The 25489-nt window shown below is 33.8% G+C and overlaps 1 protein-coding gene across 2 annotated transcripts; it reads left to right on the forward strand.

The window, feature by feature from the left end:
- Nucleotides 1-721: 721 nt before the first annotated feature.
- On the forward strand, nt 722-10995 carry LOC146937471 (Putative methyltransferase family protein). Of its 2 annotated transcripts, none has more exons than XM_085751764.1 (8): nt 722-1004; nt 1108-1175; nt 2907-3008; nt 8455-8528; nt 8621-8681; nt 8756-8857; nt 9668-9779; nt 10485-10995. In XM_085751764.1, the coding sequence occupies exons 1-8, from the start codon at nt 895-897 to the stop codon at nt 10603-10605; spliced, it is 750 nt and encodes a 249-aa protein (XP_085607890.1). In that variant the 5' UTR covers nt 722-894; the 3' UTR covers nt 10606-10995. The 2 variants fall into 2 exon arrangements, with proteins under 2 accessions (XP_085607890.1, XP_085607889.1); XM_085751763.1 differs by having other exon boundaries at nt 765-1004; nt 2889-3008.
- The last annotated feature ends 14494 nt before the right edge of the window (nt 10996-25489 follow it).

The raw sequence follows: 25489 nt of genomic DNA on the forward strand, positions 1-25489 counted from the left end.
TTGGTATTTGCTGGTTTTCGATGGTGTGACGGTCACCATCATCGTTGATTGCAGATTTCCCATCAATCGAACGGGTACCGAAAAACCCAAGAGAAGCATAGACTGTAATACACATCTGTTCCGATTTTTAGGTGTTGTTTTGTTTCTAAAAAACTGCATCTCTGGGTTACAGTGCTGCTTTGTTTCTACTCATTCTTTACTTTTAAGTTTGTTAATGTTATTTAATTTGTTATTCTTTTTATTAATTCTTTGCTTTTATTTTTTTTTTGTCCTATGTCAAGAACCACTACCAAATTTGATCAAACAAGTTGATTTTTCTCCTACTACAATACTAAGCAAGTTGAATTCACATAATTAAAAAATTATAATTCAGAAACATGCCACCGAAAAAGATTTGAAGAGGTTTATGGTAAAGCTGCCAGAAATGTAAACACAGGTATTTCTTGGTTGAATTCGAAAAAGTTGTATATTGATTACTGGAAAAAAAATACAAATCGATAGGTTTGAGGTGGTTTTGTCATGTGGGGGTGAACTCAAAAATGTTGAAAGTGAGAGTGAAAATTAAGATGTAAAAAATTAGATGGTATAAAGGATAAAATTGGAGTTTTTTAAGAAATGTAGGGATGAAAGTATAAATGTAGGGGTATTGGGTAAAATTTCCCAAATATAATTTTTTCAAATATTAATTTCTTAAAAAAACAAAAATTACTGAAAAACAAAATTATTATAAAAATTAGCATTGGTTATACACTCCCCAATTAAATAATAAATATTGGCAAAAAAAACATGCGCCAAGGGTACAACACTTGTAAAACATAAACACATTTTCCCTCTTTCTTTCATAGCCCCTCTCTCTCTTTTGCAAAACCCTGCTTATAGAAGTTAGAAATCAGAATGAACCTAAACGGCGTCGCAGCGCTCAACAAGGAAGAAAGAGAAAAAAAATTGCAAAAGGAAGAAGACGAAATTGTTTGCTTAGATGCATCGTTCTTCATGAATGACGAGTAACTCCTTCTCTCTCTCTCTCTCTCTCTCTCTATACCTTTTTCTTTTCACTGTCACTGTTGTAACTGTAATGATTGAACTTTTCTGGAATTTAATTTGAAGTTACCAGCTTACGGAATTCACATTTGGCTCTCAAAATATTCAGCTCTTCTGTTTGCAATCTGCTTCCAGTAAGTTTTTCACATTTCTTTCGATTTCATTTTTTGTATGTCATGTGCCAAGTTTCGTTAAAACCTTAGTTAAATACTATCCTAGCTAAGCAAGTGATTGGACTCGGATCATTAATGAGTTCCACCTGAGAACCAATCACTCGGGAGAACCCGAGTTTAATTCCTGGGTACGAGAACAATTATTATTCAGACTTTACTTACCTCTTGGCTCCTCCTATAAAAGCTTCTACAGCCGGTTGACCAAAATGGGGATCCCAAATTGCATGAGCAATAGGTCTTACATGTAAGCTACATGAAAGAGATTCCCGGAAGTCCACAGAAAAATTATTGCTAATTGTCCGAAATGAGAAGCAAAAATATTCCGATAAAGACGTTCCTCAGTAATATCATCATGACTTTCGAAGTCATGTGCGGTAGCAATACCAAACCAAATACGACGAGTAGTGGGGTCCTGTGCTAAGCCTTGGCTAAACCTTGGAAATCTTAATGCCATAATGCTTTTCAAATCCTCCTAGCCATTATCCTACTGCAATAATTCTTGCCAGAGGGTTAACACCAAATAAAAATAAAATACTATCCCATTTACTTTTCTTAAACTATTCCTTTGAAGTGATTGGATATACAAAAAGCTTAATTAAATACTATCTTAGCTAAGCAAGTGATCGGACGAATCAGTCGGCTGAATTCTGGGTTTCTAGGCCCCTCCCCTAGGAACTAGAGGGTTAACACGAATTGCGGCCCCTAGGTGCTACCTTAAACATCATTGCATTGCGGTTGAGATAATGGCCGTCATAGTGACACTATTACAATGTTGATTTTTGTGAACTTTTATGTTATTTCACCCTAAAATAGTCATTTTTTGTCTTCAACTTATTGCTACTGGCTTGGTTTATTTAATTTTGTGAACATTTACCCTAAATTTCGGAATGACAACGAAATATGCCCCTCCTATCTTGTTAATTCTTCTTATTGGCTTTATCTCTCGTCCTCATCTGTGAGGCTTTCAGTCGACCCTCTCTGCATATATCTAGCAGTATTCCCCACCTTGGAGGAATCACTTATATTTATTTTAGTTTCTAAGATAAGCTATTTTGAAACCATGGAGATGGAGGCCAACATTATTTGCTTTATATTGGTTTTAAATAATGGTAGCAGTGAACTTTGATTATTAGTTATGAATATGTCTTTAATGTGATGTATTTTTCTGTGTTTTTGCTTTTTTATGTGTATGGGTATGGTCTAATTTTTGTGTACCGTTCCCTAAACTTTGACGTGGTGGCCATACTGCACCTGCTATACCGCAATAGTAATGTCTAAGCAAATGAGGGTATATTCCAAACTAAAACTGTTCACTATGTTTTACCAAGGAAATAAAATTTACTTGGTTCACCTCTTTGAAAGGTTTTCCTGATATAATAACATACAAGACAGGGTGGCCAATCCCAATTGATTTGCAGTTATGAATTTTTACTTGATTAAATTAAATTCTGTAGCATTTGAAGATATATGTAGCCAAGTAACCCTTTACACTGTCATTCTTAGGGGATAAATTGGAGTAGAACATTAATAGAAATGCATAATTGAGAACCTGGAAGCTTTTATATAAACTTGAACGTATACAATTTTCTGTTTTTATAACTGGTGCCTTGATTTTTTGCTTTCTGTATCTTATAGTTTTTTTTGGATCATAATACTAATTATCTTTTGAATCAGCTGACTTCGATTTGACAGGGCAGCTGGTCTGGCCTGGAGCCATGTTACTGAATGATTATCTATCAAAACATGTTGAGATATTTCAGGGTTGCACTGCTATTGAATTAGGTTCTGGTGTTGGTATGTATTCACTTTTTAAAATAATTATTATTACTTACGTTTATACTTTTTATGTTTGTGGTAGAAACAATTCATCCTTAAAATGTCCCTAGTTTTACATATAAGAAGGGGGATATTCTAGTGCAATCGCACATTGCACAATATTACCTTGTTTTAGGAAATGAGTTACTTATCTTTATTGATAGTTTATTGTCTTCCAAAGTATTACTGGAAACCTATCATGTAATCATAATCTGTTAGGAGCCCAATAATTTATTTCAAAAGAATAAAAGAAATAACAATTGTATCGAGAAAATAAGAAAGAATAGGGAGAGAAAACTCTCCTCCTAGGGTTCCCCTTTTTAATAGAGTCGTTACTCTATACACGAAACTTTACAAAAGATTCAACGATCCTCTTCTATCAATGCATTCTTCTATTTATACAAGATACTCTCTAAATAGCTTCCCCAATTAACTCCTAATCCTATATTGTCACTTTCTCTTCTTATACCAAATCCAAACAATTCAAATCCTAACAAACTCCTCCTTATCCTAACATAATCGCACACTCAGTCATAGGATCACACAATACTACAATTTTCACATTTTGCTTTGTTCCCCATCAGGGGTGTGCAGGATTTGGATGACTGAACCAAAATGAAACAAACCTGTTTATGGTTCAGTTTCTACAAAAAAAAAAAAAAAAGGAAAAGCCAAACCTATTTTTTGCCAAACCGCTTTTGGTTTAGTGGTCTGGTTTAAAACGAGTCTGAAAATGGATTTTGTTTAGAAATGGTTCAAAACCAATTTTTTATGTAATCTGGTTTTCAAAAATGGTTTATGCTTCAATCCGGTTTTCAATATCAGTTTTTTGCTGCTATTAACCAGTTTAAATAACGGCTTTTGCTGCAAACCAATTTAAATAACCAGTTTCAATGTTACTTTTATGTAATCTAGTTTTCATTTAAAAAATAGGTATTTTATCTAAACCAGTTTTAAACTGGCTCAGCTATTCAGAGAAAGACAGAAATCAGACATTTTTCCCCTTCTGTTTTGTACAAATGATTAATTAAATAAAGTTAAGACATTTTTTTATTTAGAACTTTAATGGCAACGACTTAATCATAAACTATTTAGAACTAAAAACTAATATTACATGTGGCATGTTGGTTCTATTGGTAGCAATGCCAAATGACGTAGCACATATTGCTTTTATAAGGTCCACATTTTCAGAAATAACAACCGATCCGTCAGCTGCAATACCCCAGAAGACCTTAATCGTTCCACTAGGGCCCTGATCAATAAAAAAAAAAAAAAGTGCATAAACAATCCCGAAATGTATACAAATCAGTAAGGGATTAATATATACAATAACAATTGTTCCATCCTTGTTACCATAAATCACAAATCGAAAACTGCTTAATTTTTCTGAGGAGTTAATCAGCTGGGCATGGACCCCCTGCCACAAAGTATCTGATTGGCTTCTAAGTTAAATAGAGTCTAATTGGTTCCCTTTGATAGCTCATGTCATGAACAAAATATATTGGGGTTTACTCTAGTTAGAACAATTTATTATTATGAGAAACAAGAACTATTGATCACAGCTGTCAGATACAATTTAACAGCAAAAGTTAAAACAATTCATTAAATGTTCACATACAGCCCCTTGGCCCTCGTACACTCTCTTCCTGCATGAAGTGTTCTTATTAGATTCGCTCCCTATATATATATATATATATATATATATAGGGAACATATCTAGTGAGAAAGGGTATCCTTATGTGAGAGTGAGAGGATGACATATCAATATCAACCATCGGATATAAATACACGGATCAGATTAAAAGACACTCACATGCTCCACTTTTCAACTACCACACATTATTCCAAAAAAAAAAAAAATCACGCAAACTGGAATGTGTAGTTGTTCCTTCCGATCCATTGTGATATCACCTTCCACCTCCTCAATCTAGGCTTCCACCGTTTGAAACCACAACTTCTAAAATAAAAAAATTGCATGCTTATGTATTGAGAAGAAGTCAATTCGTAGGTTGAAAATTGGGTAAATCGTGGATAAAAAAATTGGAGAGTTTTAGATTATGATGCAAACGGTTCAATCTGTACTCATGACTTGTCGGAGACCATGGTCGCCTCACCCTCTTCACCGTGGCCTTCGTGACCGCAAAATCTCTCCCTCCCTTGGCTGTTCACTCATCAAACATTGTTACAGACTTACAGTTAAGATTTTTTATAAAAATGGTCAAAGAAAATGGGAAAGAGAAACCAATACAAAAGAGGAATAAAGGAGGAGGGGGTCATGGTAGGTGATCTAGATGTGAAGAACAAGGTCTGAGAGGTTTGATGAAGCAGGATGGGAAAGAGAAGGTGAGGGGTTTGTGTTTTTTTGTTTTAGTTTGGAATAATGTGTTAGGAACCCAATAATATGTTAGGAACCCAATAATTTAATTCAAAAGAATAAAAGAAATAACACTTTTATTGAGAAAATAAGAAAGAATAGGGAGAGAAAACTCTCCTCCTAGAGTTCCCCCTTTTTCAATAGATTCATTACTCTATACACTAAACTTTACAAAATCTTCAATGATACTCCTCTATCAATGCACTCTTCTATTTATACAGGATACAACTAGCTTCCCCAATCAACTCCTCCTTATCCTATGTTGTTACTTTCTCTTATCCAATATCCTAACAAACTCCTTTTCCTATATCCTAACATAATCACACACTGAGTCGTAGTATCACACAATACTACAATTTTCACATGCTGCTTTGATCCCCATCAGGGGTGTGTAGGACTTGGATGACTGAACCAAAATGAAACAAACCTGTTTATGGTTCAGTTTCTACACAAAAAAAGGAAAGCCAAACCTTTTTTTATGCCAAACCGCTTTTGGTTTAGTGGTCTGGTTTAAAATGAGTCTGGAAATGGATTTCATTTAGAAATGGTTCAAAACTGATTTTTTTATGTAATCTGGTTTTAAAAAATGGTTTATGCTTCAATCCAGTATTCATTATCAGTTTTTTGCTGCTATTAACCAGTTTAAATGACGGCTTCTACTGTAAACCAGTTTAAATAACCAGTTTCAATATCAGTTTTATGTAATCTAGTTTCATTAAAAAAATAGGAATTTTATCTAAACCAGTTTTAAACTGGCTCAGCTATTCCGAGAAAGACAGAAGTCAGACATTTTTTTTACTTAAAATTTTAATGGCAAACCACTTAATCATGAACTATTTAGAACGAAAAACTAATATTACATGTGGCATGTTGGTTCTATTGATTTTATTTTTTATTTTTTAAATAGTGTTGGTTCTATTGATAGCAATGCCAAATTACGTAGCACATATTGCTTCAGTACCCGAGAAGACCTTAATCTTTCCACTAGGTCCCTGATCAATAAAAAAAGTGCATAAACAATCCCGAAATGGATACAGATCAGTAAGGGATTAATATTAATATATACAATAACAATGGTTCCATCCTTGTTGCCATAGATCACAAATTGAAAACTGCCTTAATTTCTCCGAGGAGCCAATCAGCTAGGCATGGACCCTCTGCCACAAAGTATCTGATAGGCTTCTATGTTAAACAGAGTCTAGTTGGTTCCCTTTGATAGCTCATGTCATGAACAATATATATTTGGGGTTTACTCTTATTAGAACAATTTATTATTATGAGAAACAAGAACTATTTATCACAGCAGTCAGATACAATTTAACTGCAAAAATTAAAACAATTCATTAAATGTTCACGTACAGCCCCTTGGCCCTCGTACACTCTCTTCCTGCATGAAGTGTTCTTATTAGATTCGCTCCCTATATATATATAGGGAACATATCTAGTGAGAAAGGGTATCCTTATGTGAGAGTGAGAGGATGACATATCAATATCAACCATCGGATATAAATACACGGATCAGATTAAAAGACACTCACGTGCTCCACTTTTCAACTACCACACATTATTCCAAAAAAAAAAAATCACGCAAACTGGAATGTGTAGTTGTTCCTTCCGATCCATTGTGATATCACCTTCCACCTCCTCAATCTAGGCTTCCACCGTTTGAAACCACAACTTCTAAAATAAAAAATAAAAAAATTGCATGCTTATGTATTGAGAAGTCAATTTGTAGGTTGAAAATTGGGTAAATCGTGGATAAAAAAATTGGAGAGTTTTAGATTATGATGCAAACGGTTCAATCTGTACCCATGACTTGTCGGAGACCATGGTCGCCTCACCCTCTTCACCGTGGCCTTCGTGACCGCAAAATCTCTCCCTCCCTTGGCTGTTCACTCATCAAACATTGTTACAGACTTACAGTTAAGATTTTTTATAAAAATGGTCAAAGAAAATGGGAAAGAGAAATCAATACAAAAGAGGAATAAAGGAGGAGGGGGTCATGGTCGGTGATCTAGATGTGAAGAACCAGGTCTGAGAGGTTTGATGAAGCAGGATGGGAAAGAGAAGGTGAGGGGTTTGTGTTTTTTTGTTTTAGTTTGGAATAATGTGTGTGTTAGTTGAAAAGTGGAGCACGTGAGTGTCTTTTAATCCGATCTGTGTATTTTTATCCAATGGTTGATATGTCATCCTCTTGTTCTCACATAAGGATACCCTTTCTCACTAGATATGCTCCCATATATATAGGTTTTCCTTACCACTATACAACCTGCCACGATGACACGTTATTTTTATTAGCAACACAAAATACACAATTCTCAAATCCATTTCTCAAATAATAGATTTAAAAAATAATAATTGATCCGTAGAAGTAAATAACAAAATTATTAGTTTATAAGTCATTTCCAGCATACTTCTGATGATTGGAGGGCTTGTTTGGAATGGAAAATGCTGGACATTACAAAACATGAAATCTTGTAGGATTGAAAGACTTGGCTCAGGGTTAGTGTCTGAATTCAAAGAAATTGGACAGTTTGGCTAGCTCCTTCGGTGCATTAACCAACATCTCCTTGAAAATCTTCAATTTATTTGTCTATTAGCTCCCAATGTTTTGTGTCAAAAGAAAAAAACTCCAAATGCATTTTCCCTTCCTTATCAAATGCATAGACCAACATCATATGCCAACCAATATAACTAAGAGACCAAAAGAACTAATTGTGTTATACTGGTTGGTATCTAATACTGTTCTATACACTTGATCGGGAAGGGAAAACATTAGAAGCTGAGAGGCAAAGACGTTAGGGTTTATAGTTTGCTGAGTTATCCAGTTTTCTGTTTATAGTTTGCTGATGATCCAGCTTTTAGATCTACGTGTGGCATAATATTGTATTTTTGGTACGCGTTTATAATTCATATCACATTCTCCTGTTTTACATGTTTATTCCCCTTCCTATCTTAGGCAAGATCTCAATCTTGATCATTTGATGCTTATCCTTATTCTGTATGACATTAGACCTTGACGGCGTGATTATTTCTTGCTTTGAATCACAGGTATTACCGGAATACTTTGCCGCAGATTCTGCAATAAAGTTGTGTTGACAGACCATAATGAAGAAGTGCTTAAGGTAGGGTTATAAAAAATCTATTTGTATAACACATGGTGGCATATCTCCTTCCTGATTATTCTATGTGGTCTAATTAAACTACCTCATCTCAGATCATAAAGAAAAATATAGAGCTGCATTCATGTCCTGAGAATATTAGTCCTACTTCTAATGGTGAGTAAATACCTAGATGATCAATGGAAGATACTTATTAGTCCCTCTGAATTTTGATTTAAATATATATGCAGGATTAGTAGCAGAGAAACTAGAATGGGGAAACACTGATCAGATCCATGAAATTTTACAAAAACATCCTGGAGGTTTCGACTTTGTTCTTGGTGCTGATATCTATATCCTTATTATGTATTTAATAATCCCATTGATATCTAACATTACAACTAAGCTTAAATGCCTAAAAGTATGATGGCTTGCAATATAGGGAAATACATAGATACTGATAAAGCTGGTTCTTCATATAGATCTTTGGGGTAATAGGCATTTTGATCCTGAATGTGTAACGAGTAGTCACAATAGTCCCTCAATATATCGAAATTTCAAAATAGTCTCTGATTGTGCACTTCGTTAGTCAAAATAGTTCCTGACATTAAAATATTTCGTTAATATTGTCATATTAGTCCTTCAATATACTTACTTATTGTCATATGAGTCCTTATAAGTACTTATTTATTGTCATTTCAGTCCCTATATGAAAAGAGTTATTGTGAGTATTGAGGGATTATGTTAGTGTCAGGGGCTATTTTGATTAACAAAGTGCACAATCAGGGACTATTTTGCAATTTTGATACATTGAAGGACTATTGTGACTACTCCTTACACATTCAGGGACCAAAATGACTATTACCCCGTAGATCTTTAGAAGGTTATCCTGACATCTTTTTCAAGCAGTGTCACACATTTACCTATTTTAAAGCCTTTGCTAGTTGTCATGGCTATATGAGAACTAATTCCAATTATTTGCTAAAATGAACTAGAGGATCAAATACATAGAGAATTTTTGTGAAACTTGAAATTTAAATATGTGATTTTCATCTATAGATTTGTGTAATCATATTTCATTTTCACCAAATAAAATTAATATTGTAATCATATTTCATTTTTACCAAATAAAATTAATATCAACAACCTTAACACAATCACAAGCTTTCAGCAGTCAAACATCCCTTTGCTGTTTGGTACCGTTAGACAGCTCCTGCAAGTTAACGAAGGCAGAAAATGCAAGTTCATACTAGCCTATGTATCACGAGCTAAGATGTATGTAATCTATCTTATTATTCTTTAAATTTTTGTTTATCTCTTCTTGGTTTAGTGAATATTCTTTTCTTTGTTTTGATTGACAACATTATCATCTCATAGTTGATGGTCTAAGAGTAAGATCTATATTATCAGATAGCAATAGATAGTAGTGGGTGTATAAAACTTGAAACATATCTGTACATCTTATTTTACCTTGCAACAAGTTTTATAAATCTATAAATATTTACTTTGTTTCCAAATCATTTTAGTGTGGTCCAAAATTAAGTTCTTCATTGCAGCTGTAGTTCATTATATTTTTGGGACTTGGTACTGATTAAATAATACTCCTCTGGTCTCAAATATAAACGAAAAATGATTCATATATGGTTTCAAATATAAGCAAATTTAATCACTATGCATTGCCCTTATCAACTGAGCTATGCTCACGGGACATTAAATGACTCTTTTATTCACATGAAATAAGTTTCCATGAAGTGCACTTTCAAAAATGCACTTATTTTTTCATGAGATTGGAAGATTAAAAAGTGTGAGCTTATTTCAGTTATGCTTAAAATCAAGACCCAAGGGAGTAAAGTCCAATTTCTGAACTTCCTCCAAATTACTCAATCCTACAACTTTAGGAACTATGTGATTCACTCAAGTGTTGTATAATCTGAATTTTATAAGCATTTTCGTATTCAACTAAGATTTCTCTTACTGCAGGATGGATTCGATGATTATTTCTGAAGCTTCTAAGTTTCAGATGCAGATGAAGGAAGTGCCTGAAACAAAGTGTATTGTTGGGAATCATGAAGGTGTCATCTATGAGATCACACTCAAGTAAAGCATTAAATTAATATAGTTTGAGGTTTCCAGAAGCAGACATGGCATATGAAAACCAGAACTGATTTGACTTGAGCATTGGCTAGTGTTTTGGTTCGAACTGAAAGGTACTCTCAACCCTACCCTTGTCAATCATTGTAGACAACAGAGTAAAGATGACTCAAGAAATCCATGGGTTTGATATGGAAAAGAAGATATAAAATATGCACGAAAGCGATCCTATTTGTAGTGTCTATCTTGCAAAATGTATTTTTCATTGTGTAAGGAAAACATAACCAATTACTTAAGATTTTCAAGACAAATTGATATGAATGATTGGTGTCTATATTCCAACTGTTTTTGGATTGATTGAATTTAATGTTTATAAATATATTGAAATTTAAAGATTGAATGTGATGATCATACCTGCATATTTTATTATTTTATCATGTCAGCATTTTCGTGATTCTTAATTTTCCATGAGGTGATTTTATGATTTTATCCTTCATTTCAAACATTTGTTTCTCAAAGTTATAGTGCTTGTTTTGTTAACTGAAAAGTGGTAAAAGAAAGAGTGAAGGCCATTTTAATTCTTGAGACACTGAGATCTGATCCTTGTAAAGTTATCCCGAAATTTGTTCTTATGGTCTGTTTGGGGGTTTACGAGGGGAGGGCATTGAAAAAATGGAAGGATGAAGTGGAAAAAAATGGAGGGTTTTGGGAGGGGAGTGCTTTTAGGGGATTACTTTTTTTTTTTTTCTTTTCCTTTCTTCATATTATTACAAAATTCCCTAATTGGATGGAACTCAAAAACTTTTTAGGAGGAAAGTTTTGAAGGGTCTGATAAATTTTCCAAATCTACCATGTTTTTATAATACTCTCAATATAAAAAATATATTAATCATAAACATTTATTTACCATTATCTACAACAATAAACTCCCAAAAAAGATGAAAAATAACTATTTTTTTTCTCTTTCTAATTCTCTCTCCAAAGCCTTCCCATCCTCTTATCTCCAAACTCTCAAATAGAGGGAATAAAAATTGTTTTTTATATTTTTTCAGAAACCAAATTGAACCTTGTGTTTTTTCAGAGATTAAAACGAGTCTTCATTTTAAAGAGAAGGAAATTTTTTATTTATTTTTTATCCTATCAATAAAGAGAAGGAAAAATGAATTCTTCTATTTGATCTTGAGAGTTTATCAATTTCCATTCTTCAATTCCTCAATTCTAAACCATATAAGTTATTCATGGTATCCTTACCTTCATTTCTATCTTTTTATTTATTTATTTGATGTTCTCATTTCTATCTATTTTATTTCATAACATATAAACTCCGAATTTGATGAAGAAATTCATTTTTTTTTTTTGTATAGGAGTTGAATCAAGATTTGAAATATCCACCATCCTTTTTCATCATCCACGTTTTCTTCTTAAGGCCAAAATTTATTGTAGGTACACCATTTGATCGCCTTGCAGTGTCGATTGCCAGTTCTTAAGGCCAAAATTTATTGTAGGTACACCATTTGATCGCCTTGCAGTGTTGATTGCCAGATACTGATTGCTAGAAAGGGGGATCTTTGAGCTTGTTGTCTTGCATAGCAAAAAGAGGATTGAGAATTGATTCAACTGGGGAATGGGAATTGAAAGAGGTTTGAAAATAAGTGATACTGATAGATGAATGAAAGAAGGGAGAATGTGCTACTATTTATCTTGTTTATTTTTAACCTTTGACATGGTATTAAATTAAAAGAAGAATATGAGTAGATGAAGATAGAGGAGGGATGAAGAAGAGAGAATGTTTTCGATGCAAATCGAATGAAAAATAAGTGAATTGAACGGTTTAAATAAGAGAAGGCTACGAGCCAACATGCGTTGATTTTAGTGACCGAAGAAAAAGCCGAATATAAAATCTTTCTTTTTGTTCCCTACAAATCTAGACTCTAGGCGGTTGCATCCGAAGCCTAACCCTAGGGTCGACCTTGCTTATGACCGAATAATCGTTATCAAAGCACTATTTTCTTGTCATACAAACTAATTATATGCTATAAGCTATCCCATACAAGTTAGTAGCTAGACAATGCAAAATAGAGCAGAACTCTAACTAACGCATTTCTTTGTACGTAATATAACAAGGGCTGGCTTAATTTCTTTTGAATTCTTATATTTTTTAGTATATACAAAGACAACAAGAAAGATATAAAGTAAGCTTATTTTTGAATCCTGAAATAAAATGATCTACAAGATCTTGATCAAAGAAACATAGATATTAGAAGGTCTGGGATTCCATCTCTATTACTAGCAAACTTCTCCCCTTAACAAATTAACCATTTACATTAACATTTACTTCAAAAAAATATTCTCAAGGTAAGCACCAAATTTTTAAAATGCTGAAAACTACAAATCAACTGATTTGCTCACTTAAAGATGAGGTACTTATTTCCACACTGAAGAATTTCATCAACCGATCATTTAGCAATTGGTGTGATCCTGCAATACAAATTAAGGTCATCAAATAGATTATTATATAATTCAAATGTTAGTTGTTTCACAAAATTAATTCAAATGTTAGTTTTTTTCTTCTTCCCTATTTTTCCTCTTTCACGTGAGCCAATTTTTTAGTCAAAAATGAGTTGTTGTGGATTGCTATTCTTAGGGAAAAAACTTGCTGAGTTGGTCCACTCCTTTTCCCACTTATCCATAATTTGATACACGGTCCTATAGTAACTGAATAGTGCTAATGATCAGCGCTCAAAGTGTTATACGTTTCCGGACTTTGTGATGGGTAAGACTCTATAAAAGGGAAACATATTCACTCTGTTTCATGGTCGCTGAACCTACTCTTCTTTCTATAGAAAAAATACACCATCGAGTTTGAGTGAGTTAAGGTTTAGAATAGTGAAACAAATCGGTTGTAGTAGCAACAATTTAAATGTATTGTTTATGGTGTTTAACATGTTTAAATAGATTAGAAATAATTTACATTTTGGTTTAGCAATGGCTGGATGTTAGTGTTCTTAATTTTCTTCCGCAAATTTCTCTGATTTTAAGTGTAACATTCCCGAGTTAAATGGTGACAATTATAAGATCTAGAAGGAAAGAATTCTCCTTCATTTGGGCTGGATTGATATTAACTATGCCATTAGGAAGGATGATCTAATTTGCTTCCCGAGTTAGTGTTCACAAGGTAACCATCCAACCTTATGGCATAGTCAATATGGCATAGTCAATATCCATTCATCCCAAATGAGAATTCTTTCCTTCCAGATCTTATAATTGTCATCGTTTAACTCGGGAATGTCACACTTAAAATTAGAGAAATTTGCGGAAGCAAATTAAGAACACTAACCTCCAGCCATGATTAACCAAACTGTAAATGATTTCTAATCGATTTAAACATGTTAAACAACATAAACCACACATTTAAACAAGTAAGCGGAAGCAAAATAAGAACACTAACCTCCAGCCATTGCTATGTGAGAAAAGAGTTGTTGTTGCAGCTGCTACAACCGATTTGTTTCACTATTATAAACCTTAACTCAGTCAAACTCAATGGTGTAGTTTTCTATAGAGAGAAGAGTAGGTTCAGTGACCATGAAACTGAGTGAATACGTTTCCCTTTTATAGAGTCTGGCTCATCACAATGTCTGGAAACGTGTAACACTTTGAGGGTCGATCTTTAGCACTCTTCATTTACTATAGGGACTTGCATCAGATTATGGGTTGGAAAAAAGAGTGGATCAACTCAACAAGTTTTTTTTCCCTAAGAATAGCAATCCACAACAATTCATTTTTGACTCAAATATTGGCTCACGTGGAAGTGGAAAAATAGGAAAGAAAAAAAAACTAACATCAAATACATTACAATTTCAATTTTACATTAATTGGATTGATGAAGTTGGCTGGATTAATGTTATGATTGAATCTGATGCTAAGCTCATCGTGGAAAGTATCAATTCCCAACAGTTTCCGAGAGGGTATTGGGGCAAAGTTGGGAGAAAATGTGCAGAGAAGCTGAAGCATATGCGCACAGTGTCTATTAGTTGGATTAGTAGAAATCTCAATTGGGCTGCCCATGCTACTGCTAAATGGGCTGAGTGTGAACCCAATAAGATTTGGCATTGTAATTCTTTCCTTCCAGATCTTATAATTGTCATCGTTTAACTCGGGAATGTCACACTTAAAATTAGAGAAATTTGCGGAAGCAAATTAAGAACACTAACCTCCAGCCATGATTAACCAAACTGTAAATGATTTCTAATCGATTTAAACATGTTAAACAACATAAACCACACATTTAAACAAGTAAGCGGAAGCAAAATAAGAACACTAACCTCCAGCCATTGCTATGTGAGAAAAGAGTTGTTGTTGCAGCTGCTACAACCGATTTGTTTCACTATTCTAAACCTTAACTCAGTCAAACTCAATGGTGTAGTTTTCTATAGAGAGAAGAGTAGGTTCAGTGACCATGAAACTGAGTGAATACGTTTCCCTTTTATAGAGTCTGGCTCATCACAATGTCTGGAAACGTGTAACACTTTGAGGGTCGATCTTTAGCACTCTTCATTTACTACAGGGACTTGCATCAGATTATGGGTTGGAAAAAAGAGTGGATCAACTCAACAAGTTTTTTTCCCTAAGAATAGCAATCCACAACAATCATTTTTGACTCAAATATTGGCTCACGTGGAAGTGGAAAAATAGGAAAGAAAAAAAAACTAACATCAAATACATTACAATTTCAATTTTACATTAATTGGATTGATGAAGTTGGCTGGATTAATGTTATGATAGAATCTGATGCTAAGCTCATCGTGGAAAGTATCAATTCCCAACAGTTTCCGAGAGGGTATTGGGGCAAAGTTGTTATGTGAGAAAAGAGTTGTTGTTGCAGCTGCTACAACCGATTTGTTTCACTATTCTAAACCTTAACTCAGTCAAACTCAATGGTGTAGTTTTCTATAGAGAGAAGAGTAGGTTCAGTGACCATGAAACTGAGTGAATACGTTTCCCTTTTATAGAGTCTGGCTCATCACAATGTCTGGAAACGTGTAACACTTTGAGGGTCGATCTTTAGCACTCTTCATTTACTACAGGGACTTGCATCAGATTATGGGTTGGAAAAAAGAGTGGATCAACTCAACAAGTTTTTTTCCCTAAGAATAGCAATCCACAACAATTCATTTTTGACTCAAATATTGGCTAACGTGGAAGTGGAAAAATAGGAAAGAAAAAAAAAGCTAACATCAAATACATTACAATTTCAATTTTACATTAATTGGATTGATGAAGTTGGCTGGATTAATGTTATGATAGAATCTGATGCTAAGCTCATCGTGGAAAGTATCAATTCCCAACAGTTTCCGAGAGGGTATTGGGGCAAAGTTGGGAGAAAATGTGCAGAGAAGCTGAAGCATATGCGCACAGTGTCTATTAGCTGGATTAGTAGAAATCTCAATTGGGCTGCCCATGCTACTGCTAAATGGGCTGAGTGTGAACCCAATAAATGGGCTGCCCATTTTTACTCATATACAAAAAGATATGGGCTCTTTTATTAATCAATAATATTCTACCTTTTGATTCAAAAAATAAAAATTACAATTTCAATTTTACATTAACTATGCTCAACTTTTATAAAGAAAGATTTAATACCAAACAAAAAAAGTTCAATAAATTAATTAGCCCATTCCGTAGATAATTTTTGTAGCACTGAATGTGAATTTTCATCATTCCATGGAGATAGAAGACAAGAACACAGGAAAAAAATGATTCAATTTGAAATTACGATGTTAAATATCAATACAATGATGATGACAAAACAAACACCATTTGACATTGTTGTATGGGTAGAGATAGAACTCCCAACTTCCTTATCACTCCACACAAAGTCCACTTTATACCCCTAATCAATAAATTTGATTCTAGAAATAGTTTTGTAGATAGACACCAATAATCTCACAATATCATTTTTATATCAAGTGAAATTTACTCGTAAAACAAAAAACAAAACATATTTGATGCTTATAAAGTAGCATATATATTATTATTGATTGATTACAAGATATACAGTGAAGGACATGTTTATATAGGAGTTTTTTTTTTTCTTCTTTTGAAGAAATATGGCACTTTATAAACATCAAATATGTTTTGTTTTACTCATTAAATCTTTGAAAGTGTGGTTGAGCTTAACAAAATTCCATAAAATTGACTTGTGAGATGATGATTGCCCCCACTTATAAAAATATTGGCTAGACCATCTCTTATTTGATGTGAGACTTTTTAACAAACCTCCTAATGCCTAGGAATGGACATCTGAAACGTGGATATAAATGGTGGGTGACTCGATAACGAAAACATGATAACATGTGACCCAACGAATCTTGGAGGAGGCTTTGATGCAATCTTAGGTAATTAAAGATTATCGTATAAGAAGGTCAACAGTCCCATATTCACAGCAACTAAAATCCCTAACTAAACTTTATTGCCCTCTTGAAGAGTCTCCTTACAAAGATCAGGCCTTCTCTCAAGCCTGTTTTTAAAGGTTGAGCAATTCCTCTTTCTTGTTCTCAATCATATTCTTCAAGTATTTCTTAGTCGATGCTACGACTTAGTCAACAAACTCTTGAATTGTCAACGAATCAATAAGAACAAACTCTAAAACAATTTCCCTAATAATCTTCTCTGGTCTTGTAACATCCCTTGTATTTCCACCATCTAAACCTTCAAAAACAATCATATTCTCATAATCCTTTCCCCTTGAATCACCTGAAAGAACTTCTAATCTAGGTCTAGCAAGCAATTATGAAGGAAAAAAAAGAATGATTTTCTAAACTAGTAGTTTTATGCAGACTGTTATTACCTTGTTTCATGAATGAACTAAGACCAGTTCCAATTCCACCACCATGAATTGACAAAGCAACAAACCATCAACTATTGGTTTAAACCTTATATGAACAGAACCATTAGTCCCCTCACCACAATTCCAAATTTGATCATCTTTGTCAAATCATGACGGTAGAACAAACTGGTCTTAGTTCATTCATGCAACAAGGTAATTAGCCACTATAAAACTACTAGTTCAGAAAATCACTCTTTTTTTCCTTCTGAATTGCCTGATAAACCTAGATTTGAAGCTCATTCAGGTATTTAAGGGGAAGGAATTCCAAGAATATGAGAGTTTTTGAAGATTTAGATGGTGGAAATATGAGGAATGTTTCAAGACCAGAGGAGATTATTAGCGAAATTAATTTGAAGTTTGTTCTTATTGTTTCATTAATTATTCAGGAGCTAGTTAAGGAAGTTGTGGCATCAACTAAGGAATACTTGAAGAATATGATTGAGAACAAGAAGGAAGGATTGGTCAACCTTCAAAACAGGCTTAAGAGAAGGTCTGCTCTTTCTAAGGAGACTCTTTACAAGGGTAATAAAGTTCAGTTAGGGATTTTAGTTGTTGTGAAGATGGGACTGTCGAGCTTCTTGTACAGTAATGTTCAATTATCGAAGAAAGTATCAGAGCCTCCTCTAAGATGCATCCGCTATTGAGCCACTCACCATTTATATTCACGCTTTAGATGTTCAATCCAAGTTGTGAGGGGTGTGTTAAAGTGTCCCACATCAGATAAGAGTTGATTTGACAATGTCTTTATAAGTCGGGGCAATCCTCACTCCACAAGTCAGTTTTGTGGGGTTATGTTAAACTTACAATTTATGTTAAACTTACAATTTCATGACTATTGTTTTGTGAGCCATAACATTTTCCATATCTAGTATATGAGTATCACACGTACCCTCGTTTTAATCAAAAAGTAGTTTATAACAGGCCTGACTTTTTACCCTAAAAAAAAAAAAAAAACAGGCCTCACTTTTAAGATTTGTACGAGATATTTTTTCTTTTAATTTTTATTGTCATAGAACAAATTTAAAAGAACAAATAGATACCTTCCCTCAAAAAAAAAAAAAAAATAGATACCTGAATCCGGGTGCCTCCTTCTCCATAAATGGTTGCAAAGATCCATCATCATATTTCGAAATTGCTAATTTGTCACAATTTGATAATCTTTCCTTTTCCTTCAAATCTATTTTTGCACTAATTTGTGCATCAATACAACCATTAAGGTCCGACTCTTCATGATTGTATTGTCCTTATGTTACCATCAAGTTAAATTTTTCTTCCATTGCGTTTCCACTCAATTGTGCAACCCTTATTGTATCCATATAATTTTTGATCAATTTATTTACCCCTGTTACAACATCCACTTGTTGTAATGTCTCAAACTCTTGTTTTGTATCAACTCTGCTAATGGTAACATCATAATAAGGAATATCACCAATATTATTAGATATTGAATGAGTACTAGTAGAAGGCACATAAGAAAGATCAATTGAAAAGTAAGGGTTTTTTGCAGAGGCGGAGGTGGAAGAAATATTAGGGTTTTTTTCTTTTGAGGGGAGGAGAAGTATTAGGAGTGACCGAAACAAAAGGAGTTAGGTTTATAAATTAGGCAGAACGATTCGGGAGAAAAAAATACATGTTGGTCTTAAGTCAATGCTATTTTATTATTTCAAAAAAAAGTCAATGCTTATTTGACTAAATATTATTTTATTTTACTTTTTATAAAAAAATTTAATTTAATTTATATCTACTACTGCTATAAAACTACTCCATCCGATCCTTTTTAAATGTTTTTTAGAATATTAACACCAAAATAGCAAAGCAAAGTGTATTTTTTCACATTTTCTTTCTATTATACCCTCCTTTTAATCTACCAATATATTCCTATTTTTTTGTTCAAACTTTTTCTTTCCAATAAATTTAACATGTTATCTTTCTCTCATAACAAACATTTGTTTTTTTTTTTTTTTGACAAAAAATAAACGATATTCATTCATTCAAATTGATAGATTACATCGATACAATACAAATCCAAATTCGCTAAAAACAAAAAAGATGAATCTATGAACAAACTCACAACATCCATGTTAATAGCATAAAACGGCAAAGTAGCTATGCCTACAAATATGACTCAAAACCTTTTCCTACTAAAAACCTTTGCACAACGGTCTTGAGATTTCTAGTTTGATCTCGCTTGTAATAGTCAGAACTAGCCCCCGTTTGCCAAAATCACAGGCAAAGAACAACAAGCATCGCAGGCTAGCTCTGATACGCAGGTCGGTGCGGTGATGAGTCAATAATTAGTGTTTTTAATATAATATTTGAGTCCGCTTTATTTAGATTTAAATTTATTTTATTTAATATTATTTCCTTTTTAGAACTATTTTACTTCAATTGCAAGTTATTTAATTTCAGGAACAAATAATTGAAAGATTGAGTCTTGGAGCAAAAGAAAGAGGATTTGGAGCTGACTCGGGGTGAAAAATACGAAGATTGAAGACAAAAATACAAATTCCCCAAGTCAGAAGCTTGGCACGGCCCGTGCCACCAGCCACACGGCTGTGCCACTCCCCATAGCACTCTTTTGCTGCTTTTGCTTAAAAGACAAGCTACCTATTGGTTTACTCTTGACCTAAAAGCCCATGGTTTCTTGTGGAACATTCTAGTGATGTATTGCTTAGGATTTAAGTCATTGTAAACTATAAATAGAGTAGCTAGCTATCACAACAATTCATCTTTTGTTCTTGGAATTCAATAGTGACAATTGTCTTTCTTAATAAAAGTTCTTTCTTTTACTTTCTTGTTATTTTATTTTCTTCTTCTTTTCTTTTATGTCTACGATGAACATGAGTGAGTAGACTCTTCTTGTCTTGGGATTGTTGGGTAAGTCTAAATGACATAACCCTAACCCTAATTTTATATAAATATACTTTCTAATCTAATTTCACCGTTATAATAATGAATTAACAAATATCAAACTCATGAAGTGAAAGTGGAGGGTTAGTATTTGTTAATTCATCATCTCAAATATCAATTCATAAAGCGAAAGTGGAGTTTTGATATTGGAACAAGTGAAATTAGACAAGGATTGCGAAACATGAGAATAGTCTAGCAAACCTTGAGACAAATAAAGTTTCGTTCTTCAAGGATTCCAAAGGCAATCAACCATGAGAATAAGCGTGGTTGCTAGAGGAACACACTCACTGAAAACGAAAGGAGATGTGATAGGCTTAAGAGAAACTTGTCTTTAGAAAGTAAATCCAATATAAAATTATGGTTTAGGGTTTCTTTGTGAAGGGCTTGTTATTTAGATGAACCAATAAATCCCAAGGCGCTTTTTATTAATTGTTATTTTTGATCATTAAAAATCCAAATTTTACAACTGAACTTTTCTCTAATCACCCGTAAAGGTTAATTGAATTGAACAACTCCTTGTCGGAACGATACTCTTTTTATTACTACATCGGTAAACCGTGCACTTGCGGTTATACTCATCATGCAGCCTGGCTCATTTATGGCTAGTGCAGGTGGGGTCAACTTAGCAAATGGGTATCAAGAGGAACCCAATGAAAGGCCAAAAAAGATCCAGAAATGATCTGGCTGAAGAAAAACATCAAGGAATGGAGGTGCAAGTAGAACAAAATAAGTCACGTAGTTTAATTCCAAAGGATATGTTTGTTAAAAATAATCCAGTGTATGAGAAGGATAATGCATCGACATGACCTGGTCACCAGGCCTGTCGGCTCCTAGGGCTTGGAAACCTGAGTGTGGTTCCAAAACTTAAATTCCTAGTCCGGTATTATAATTTGGATGCTCTTTTTGTAAGCGAGACATTAGTCCACATCAACAAAATGGAAGAATTTCGTTATTTGTTGGGTTTCAATTTTTGCTTTGCTCTTGACAGAGTTAATAGGGGGAAGTTGGGTTTCAACTTTAAAACAAAGTGATACCAATCCCTACCAACTCCATCAAGTGCAAAACAAATGAACTAATTATCATAGGTACTTTTTTAACGAGGTCTCATGATTAAGTCAGACTTAATGTTCCACTAAATGAACTAATTATTATAGGTACTTTATTATTTTCCAACAAAACAAAACAAATAAAGAAATGTCTTGTTATATATTCATAAATATACACACACACACATATATATATGTATACATATATACATATATATGTATACATATATACATATATATATCTATACATATATACATGTGTATATCTATATATATATATATGTGTATATATATATATATATATATATACATGTATGTATACATATATACATGTATGTATGTATATACATACATGTATACATGTATATATGTATAAATATACATGTATGTGTGTATATATATAAATATATATATATATATGGATTTTGTTACAAGCCACCTTTTGGTGGTGTCTTTTAACAAGTCACACCTTAAGGTGTGATTTTCACTTTTTAGTTATAACTTTGCTACAAGACACCTTCATAAAAGGTGTCTTCTATCATAACCCTATATATATATATATATATATATATATATATATATATATATATATATATATATATATATATATATATATATATATATATAGAGAGGACATATCTTATGAGAATGACATCTTTATATGAGAATGATAAGAATGAATCTCAGCCATTAGATCAAAATAAATGGTCTAGATTAAAATACTTATTTTAAATAACAAGTATGCCTTTCCACATGCTATCATCAACCCATTTAACTTCTGATCTTCTCCAACCTTCCATCCGCTTCCAAATCCTTGGTGTTTGATACTTTTTTTTTTTTATCTTTTCATGGAGCTTCTAACCACTTTGTATTAATTTTTTGCCTTCTGAACAATCGAAACATAATCTGAATCAAATTTTACTTTTTAATTTATTTTCTTAGTTGGTGGAGATCTTAGATTTCATCTCGAGTAACAAGGAAACTGGAAAACAAGGAATCACTCATCCCAACTTTGTCGTCCCTTCACACCCACTGTATATCCTTGGTTCGGCCATCGCCGTCCGTCGACTGTCCAATCGGAGTTTTAATTTCAATAAAAATTTGAGCCAAAAACCTATTTTACAATTGAATCCAATTTAAAATCAAACAAGAACAATTTTGATTTTGTACAGAAAACAACAATTTTTTGTTTAAAATATAATTGATTTTCCAAAGCTTCATTCCATTCGAAAATTTTATGATTTAAATTAACGATGGAAGCTTCTTCTACAATATGTTTGCGGCGGCAAAGCGCACAGCAGCCACCGTCTCTGTCGTCGCTGGTGTTTCCAACGTCGGTTGTTGCATGAAAACAATAAAATAAAATCGAATTCAAGAGAGAGATGATCATTATTAGAAGAGTTTCACTTGGGAGATCAAATCACGTTAGATTGTGAGTTTGAGGAGATGAACCGTGAGTGGTGAGAGAGGATAGAATAAGGATATGCACATCTGTTGTTTAAGAAAGGTCTCTTAATCCCATCCATCCATTTTAATCTAATGGTTGTGATTTATTCTCACTGTTCTCATATAAGAAGTTCATTCTCATATGATACCCTTATATATATATATATATATATATATATATATATATATATATATATATATATATATATATATATATATATATATATCAAAGGCATGATACAAAGCCGAATCCAATGAAAACAAATGGTTGTTAGGGCTTACTCCCACATAAAGGACAAAATAAGATAGGGACCTTAGAAGACAACAACTTAGTAGCTTTTTTTTTTGTTTTTTTTAACAATTTTCACTCTTGGTTTAGAGAAATGATGTTTGGTGTGAATTGACATTTCAGGGGCTATCCGCAACAAGGTAAGCATGTTCAATCCAAACCTAGGGAATTGAGTTTAGGAAAAAAAAAATTAAATAAATCTGTAATATATGCATGTCAGTATCAGAATATTACTAGTGGATTGTGCCAGAGGATTAATATTTTGGAAAGAAAGTTTGACGGAAATATTTATCATTAGAGGTCAGCTTAATACGGATAAAGTATCAGTGTCGGATTTAACACGCTTGAGACAAGGGCATAATTGTAATTTCACGAAAAAGGATATTTATATGATTTTGGTGAAAAATATCTCATTTTCCCTTATCCTTTCTCTCTCTAGGTTGGCAAAGATTTCTCCTCCTTCTCTCTTCTCTTCTCTCACGCCACTCTCTCTTCTCCTCTCCACCAATCCTTCCAAAATTCCTTCTCCTTCCATGACAAGATTTCACCCTTTGCCCTCTCAAGTTACCATAAGTTTGTGTAAGCTTGGTTTTAGGTTGAATCTCTTCTTTTCTCTCATGAAGCTCATCCCATCTCTTCTTCTTTGAAGCACCAATTCTTCCAAGTTTGAATATGAGTGAACCAAGCATGGATTGTTAGCAACTTAGCAAGCAAGAAACAACTATGGTTTTGGAATCTAGATCTAGGGTTAGATGTTGTGAAGTGAACATGAGGCTTGGAGATTTGGGAGTCAAGTGTTGATCTTAGATGGAGTAATGAACAAGCAAGGAAATGGTGTGTTAGATTGCAAGAGAATAACAAGATTGAATGATATGAGCAAAGAAAACAAATTGATTAAGAGCTAGGGTTTGGTTGCTTGGGCTTGGAACTTGAAGATGTCTCAAGAAATTGCTAGGTGAGAAAACTATGAATATCTAGGGTTTTTACATAAGAGTTTAGTACCCCTTTTCATGCCATGCTTGCAATACATGTAAATACTTGCCATAAGAATGTTTTACATGTTTTCTATGACCATTAGAGTCCTAATATGCATAGAGACACTTGGTTTTGAGGTTTTTGAGTCAAAAACACCATTTTTACAAGTGTTGGACTATCATAACTCGCCACAGCGAGCAGATAGCTCGCTAGGCAACAGAACAGGGGGGTCCTGCTCGCCCCCAACTCGCCACAGAGAGAAGCTACTCACCACAGCGAGCAAGCTTACTCGCCTCGCGAGTAGACAGTGCAGCAACACACTGTTTGCTCGCTTCAGGTGTGGTTGGCATGCTCCGGTTCAGTTTTCTTCGAGTAGTCTTTTTATAAAAGTAAACCCCTCAAACCAAGGTCCTATATGATGATCTTTTAAAAGAGTTTTCTCAAGAATGAAGCAAGTATTTGACATGCTTAGTGATGCTTGGTACACGAGAAAATGACATGATACAGTACGAATTGGGGTAGCAAGTTATTTATTAAGCAAGGGAAAGAATATAGAGCCTCGACATAGCTTGTCGAGAACTGGGAAGTTAAGCAAGAATCCTATGTAGGATAAAACGCAAAGTATATTCTCTTCGCATATGATCAAAAATGATATTGCAAGTATGTTAAGCCGTGGATTGATTAGTTAATCTCTCCACTATGATTAAGAATGTTCAAGAATGAACAAGTATGAAGTTACCGCTAAACGGATCGATCAAGGTTCCGAGGTAAACATGCAAGCATGAATAGGTTTAACCTTTACGAACGACAAGACCATGACTAATATAATGTAGGTGGCATGTCTCTTGCTATCCACGCCAGGGGGATACAAGGGGTTCTCATGATGGGAACGGTTCAAGCCGCAAGGGACCCACATGTCACTGAGTAATCAAGATGTAGGTGTTCGTGTCTCTTGTTGTTCAAGGTAGGAGAGATATGAGAGGTTCTCCAAGGGGAACGATTCAAGCCGTAAGGGACCCGCACGACACCGAGGATGCCCGATGTGCCTTAGCTAGGTTTGCATCAGTCATGTTTGGATTGTACTCGGGGTTACTCCACCTGGGGATCTCCGTAAAATGAATCAAGATAATGAATGTTTGTTCAATGCTAACATAATGAATTAACTTACATACGATTATGTATGATATGACTATGATTATGATCATGAATGAACTCATGTACGATTATGTTAGAGAACAAGAGCACAAGATGCTATAACACAAGTACAAGTTATGAATAGAACAAGTAAAGAATGTTATGCCGATGATGATCTTAGGTTTCCCCTAATTGTCCGGTTTAGAAT

The sequence above is a fragment of the Medicago sativa genome, chromosome 3 (assembly GCF_051527215.1).
Source record: "Medicago sativa cultivar Bolivia chromosome 3, Bolivia_mono, whole genome shotgun sequence".
Taxonomy (NCBI): domain Eukaryota; kingdom Viridiplantae; phylum Streptophyta; class Magnoliopsida; order Fabales; family Fabaceae; genus Medicago; species Medicago sativa.

Bases quoted from the DNA above. Each gene is read 5' to 3' on its own strand.
- LOC146937471 (XM_085751763.1), top strand. From the start codon at position 895: ATGAACCTAAACGGCGTCGCAGCGCTCAACAAGGAAGAAAGAGAAAAA. The intron at 1,176-2,888 runs GTAAGTTTTTCA...CTTTTGAATCAG, and splicing joins CTGTTTGCAATCTGCTTCCA to CTGACTTCGATTTGACAGGG. The intron at 8,682-8,755 runs GTGAGTAAATAC...ATATATATGCAG, and splicing joins TATTAGTCCTACTTCTAATG to GATTAGTAGCAGAGAAACTA.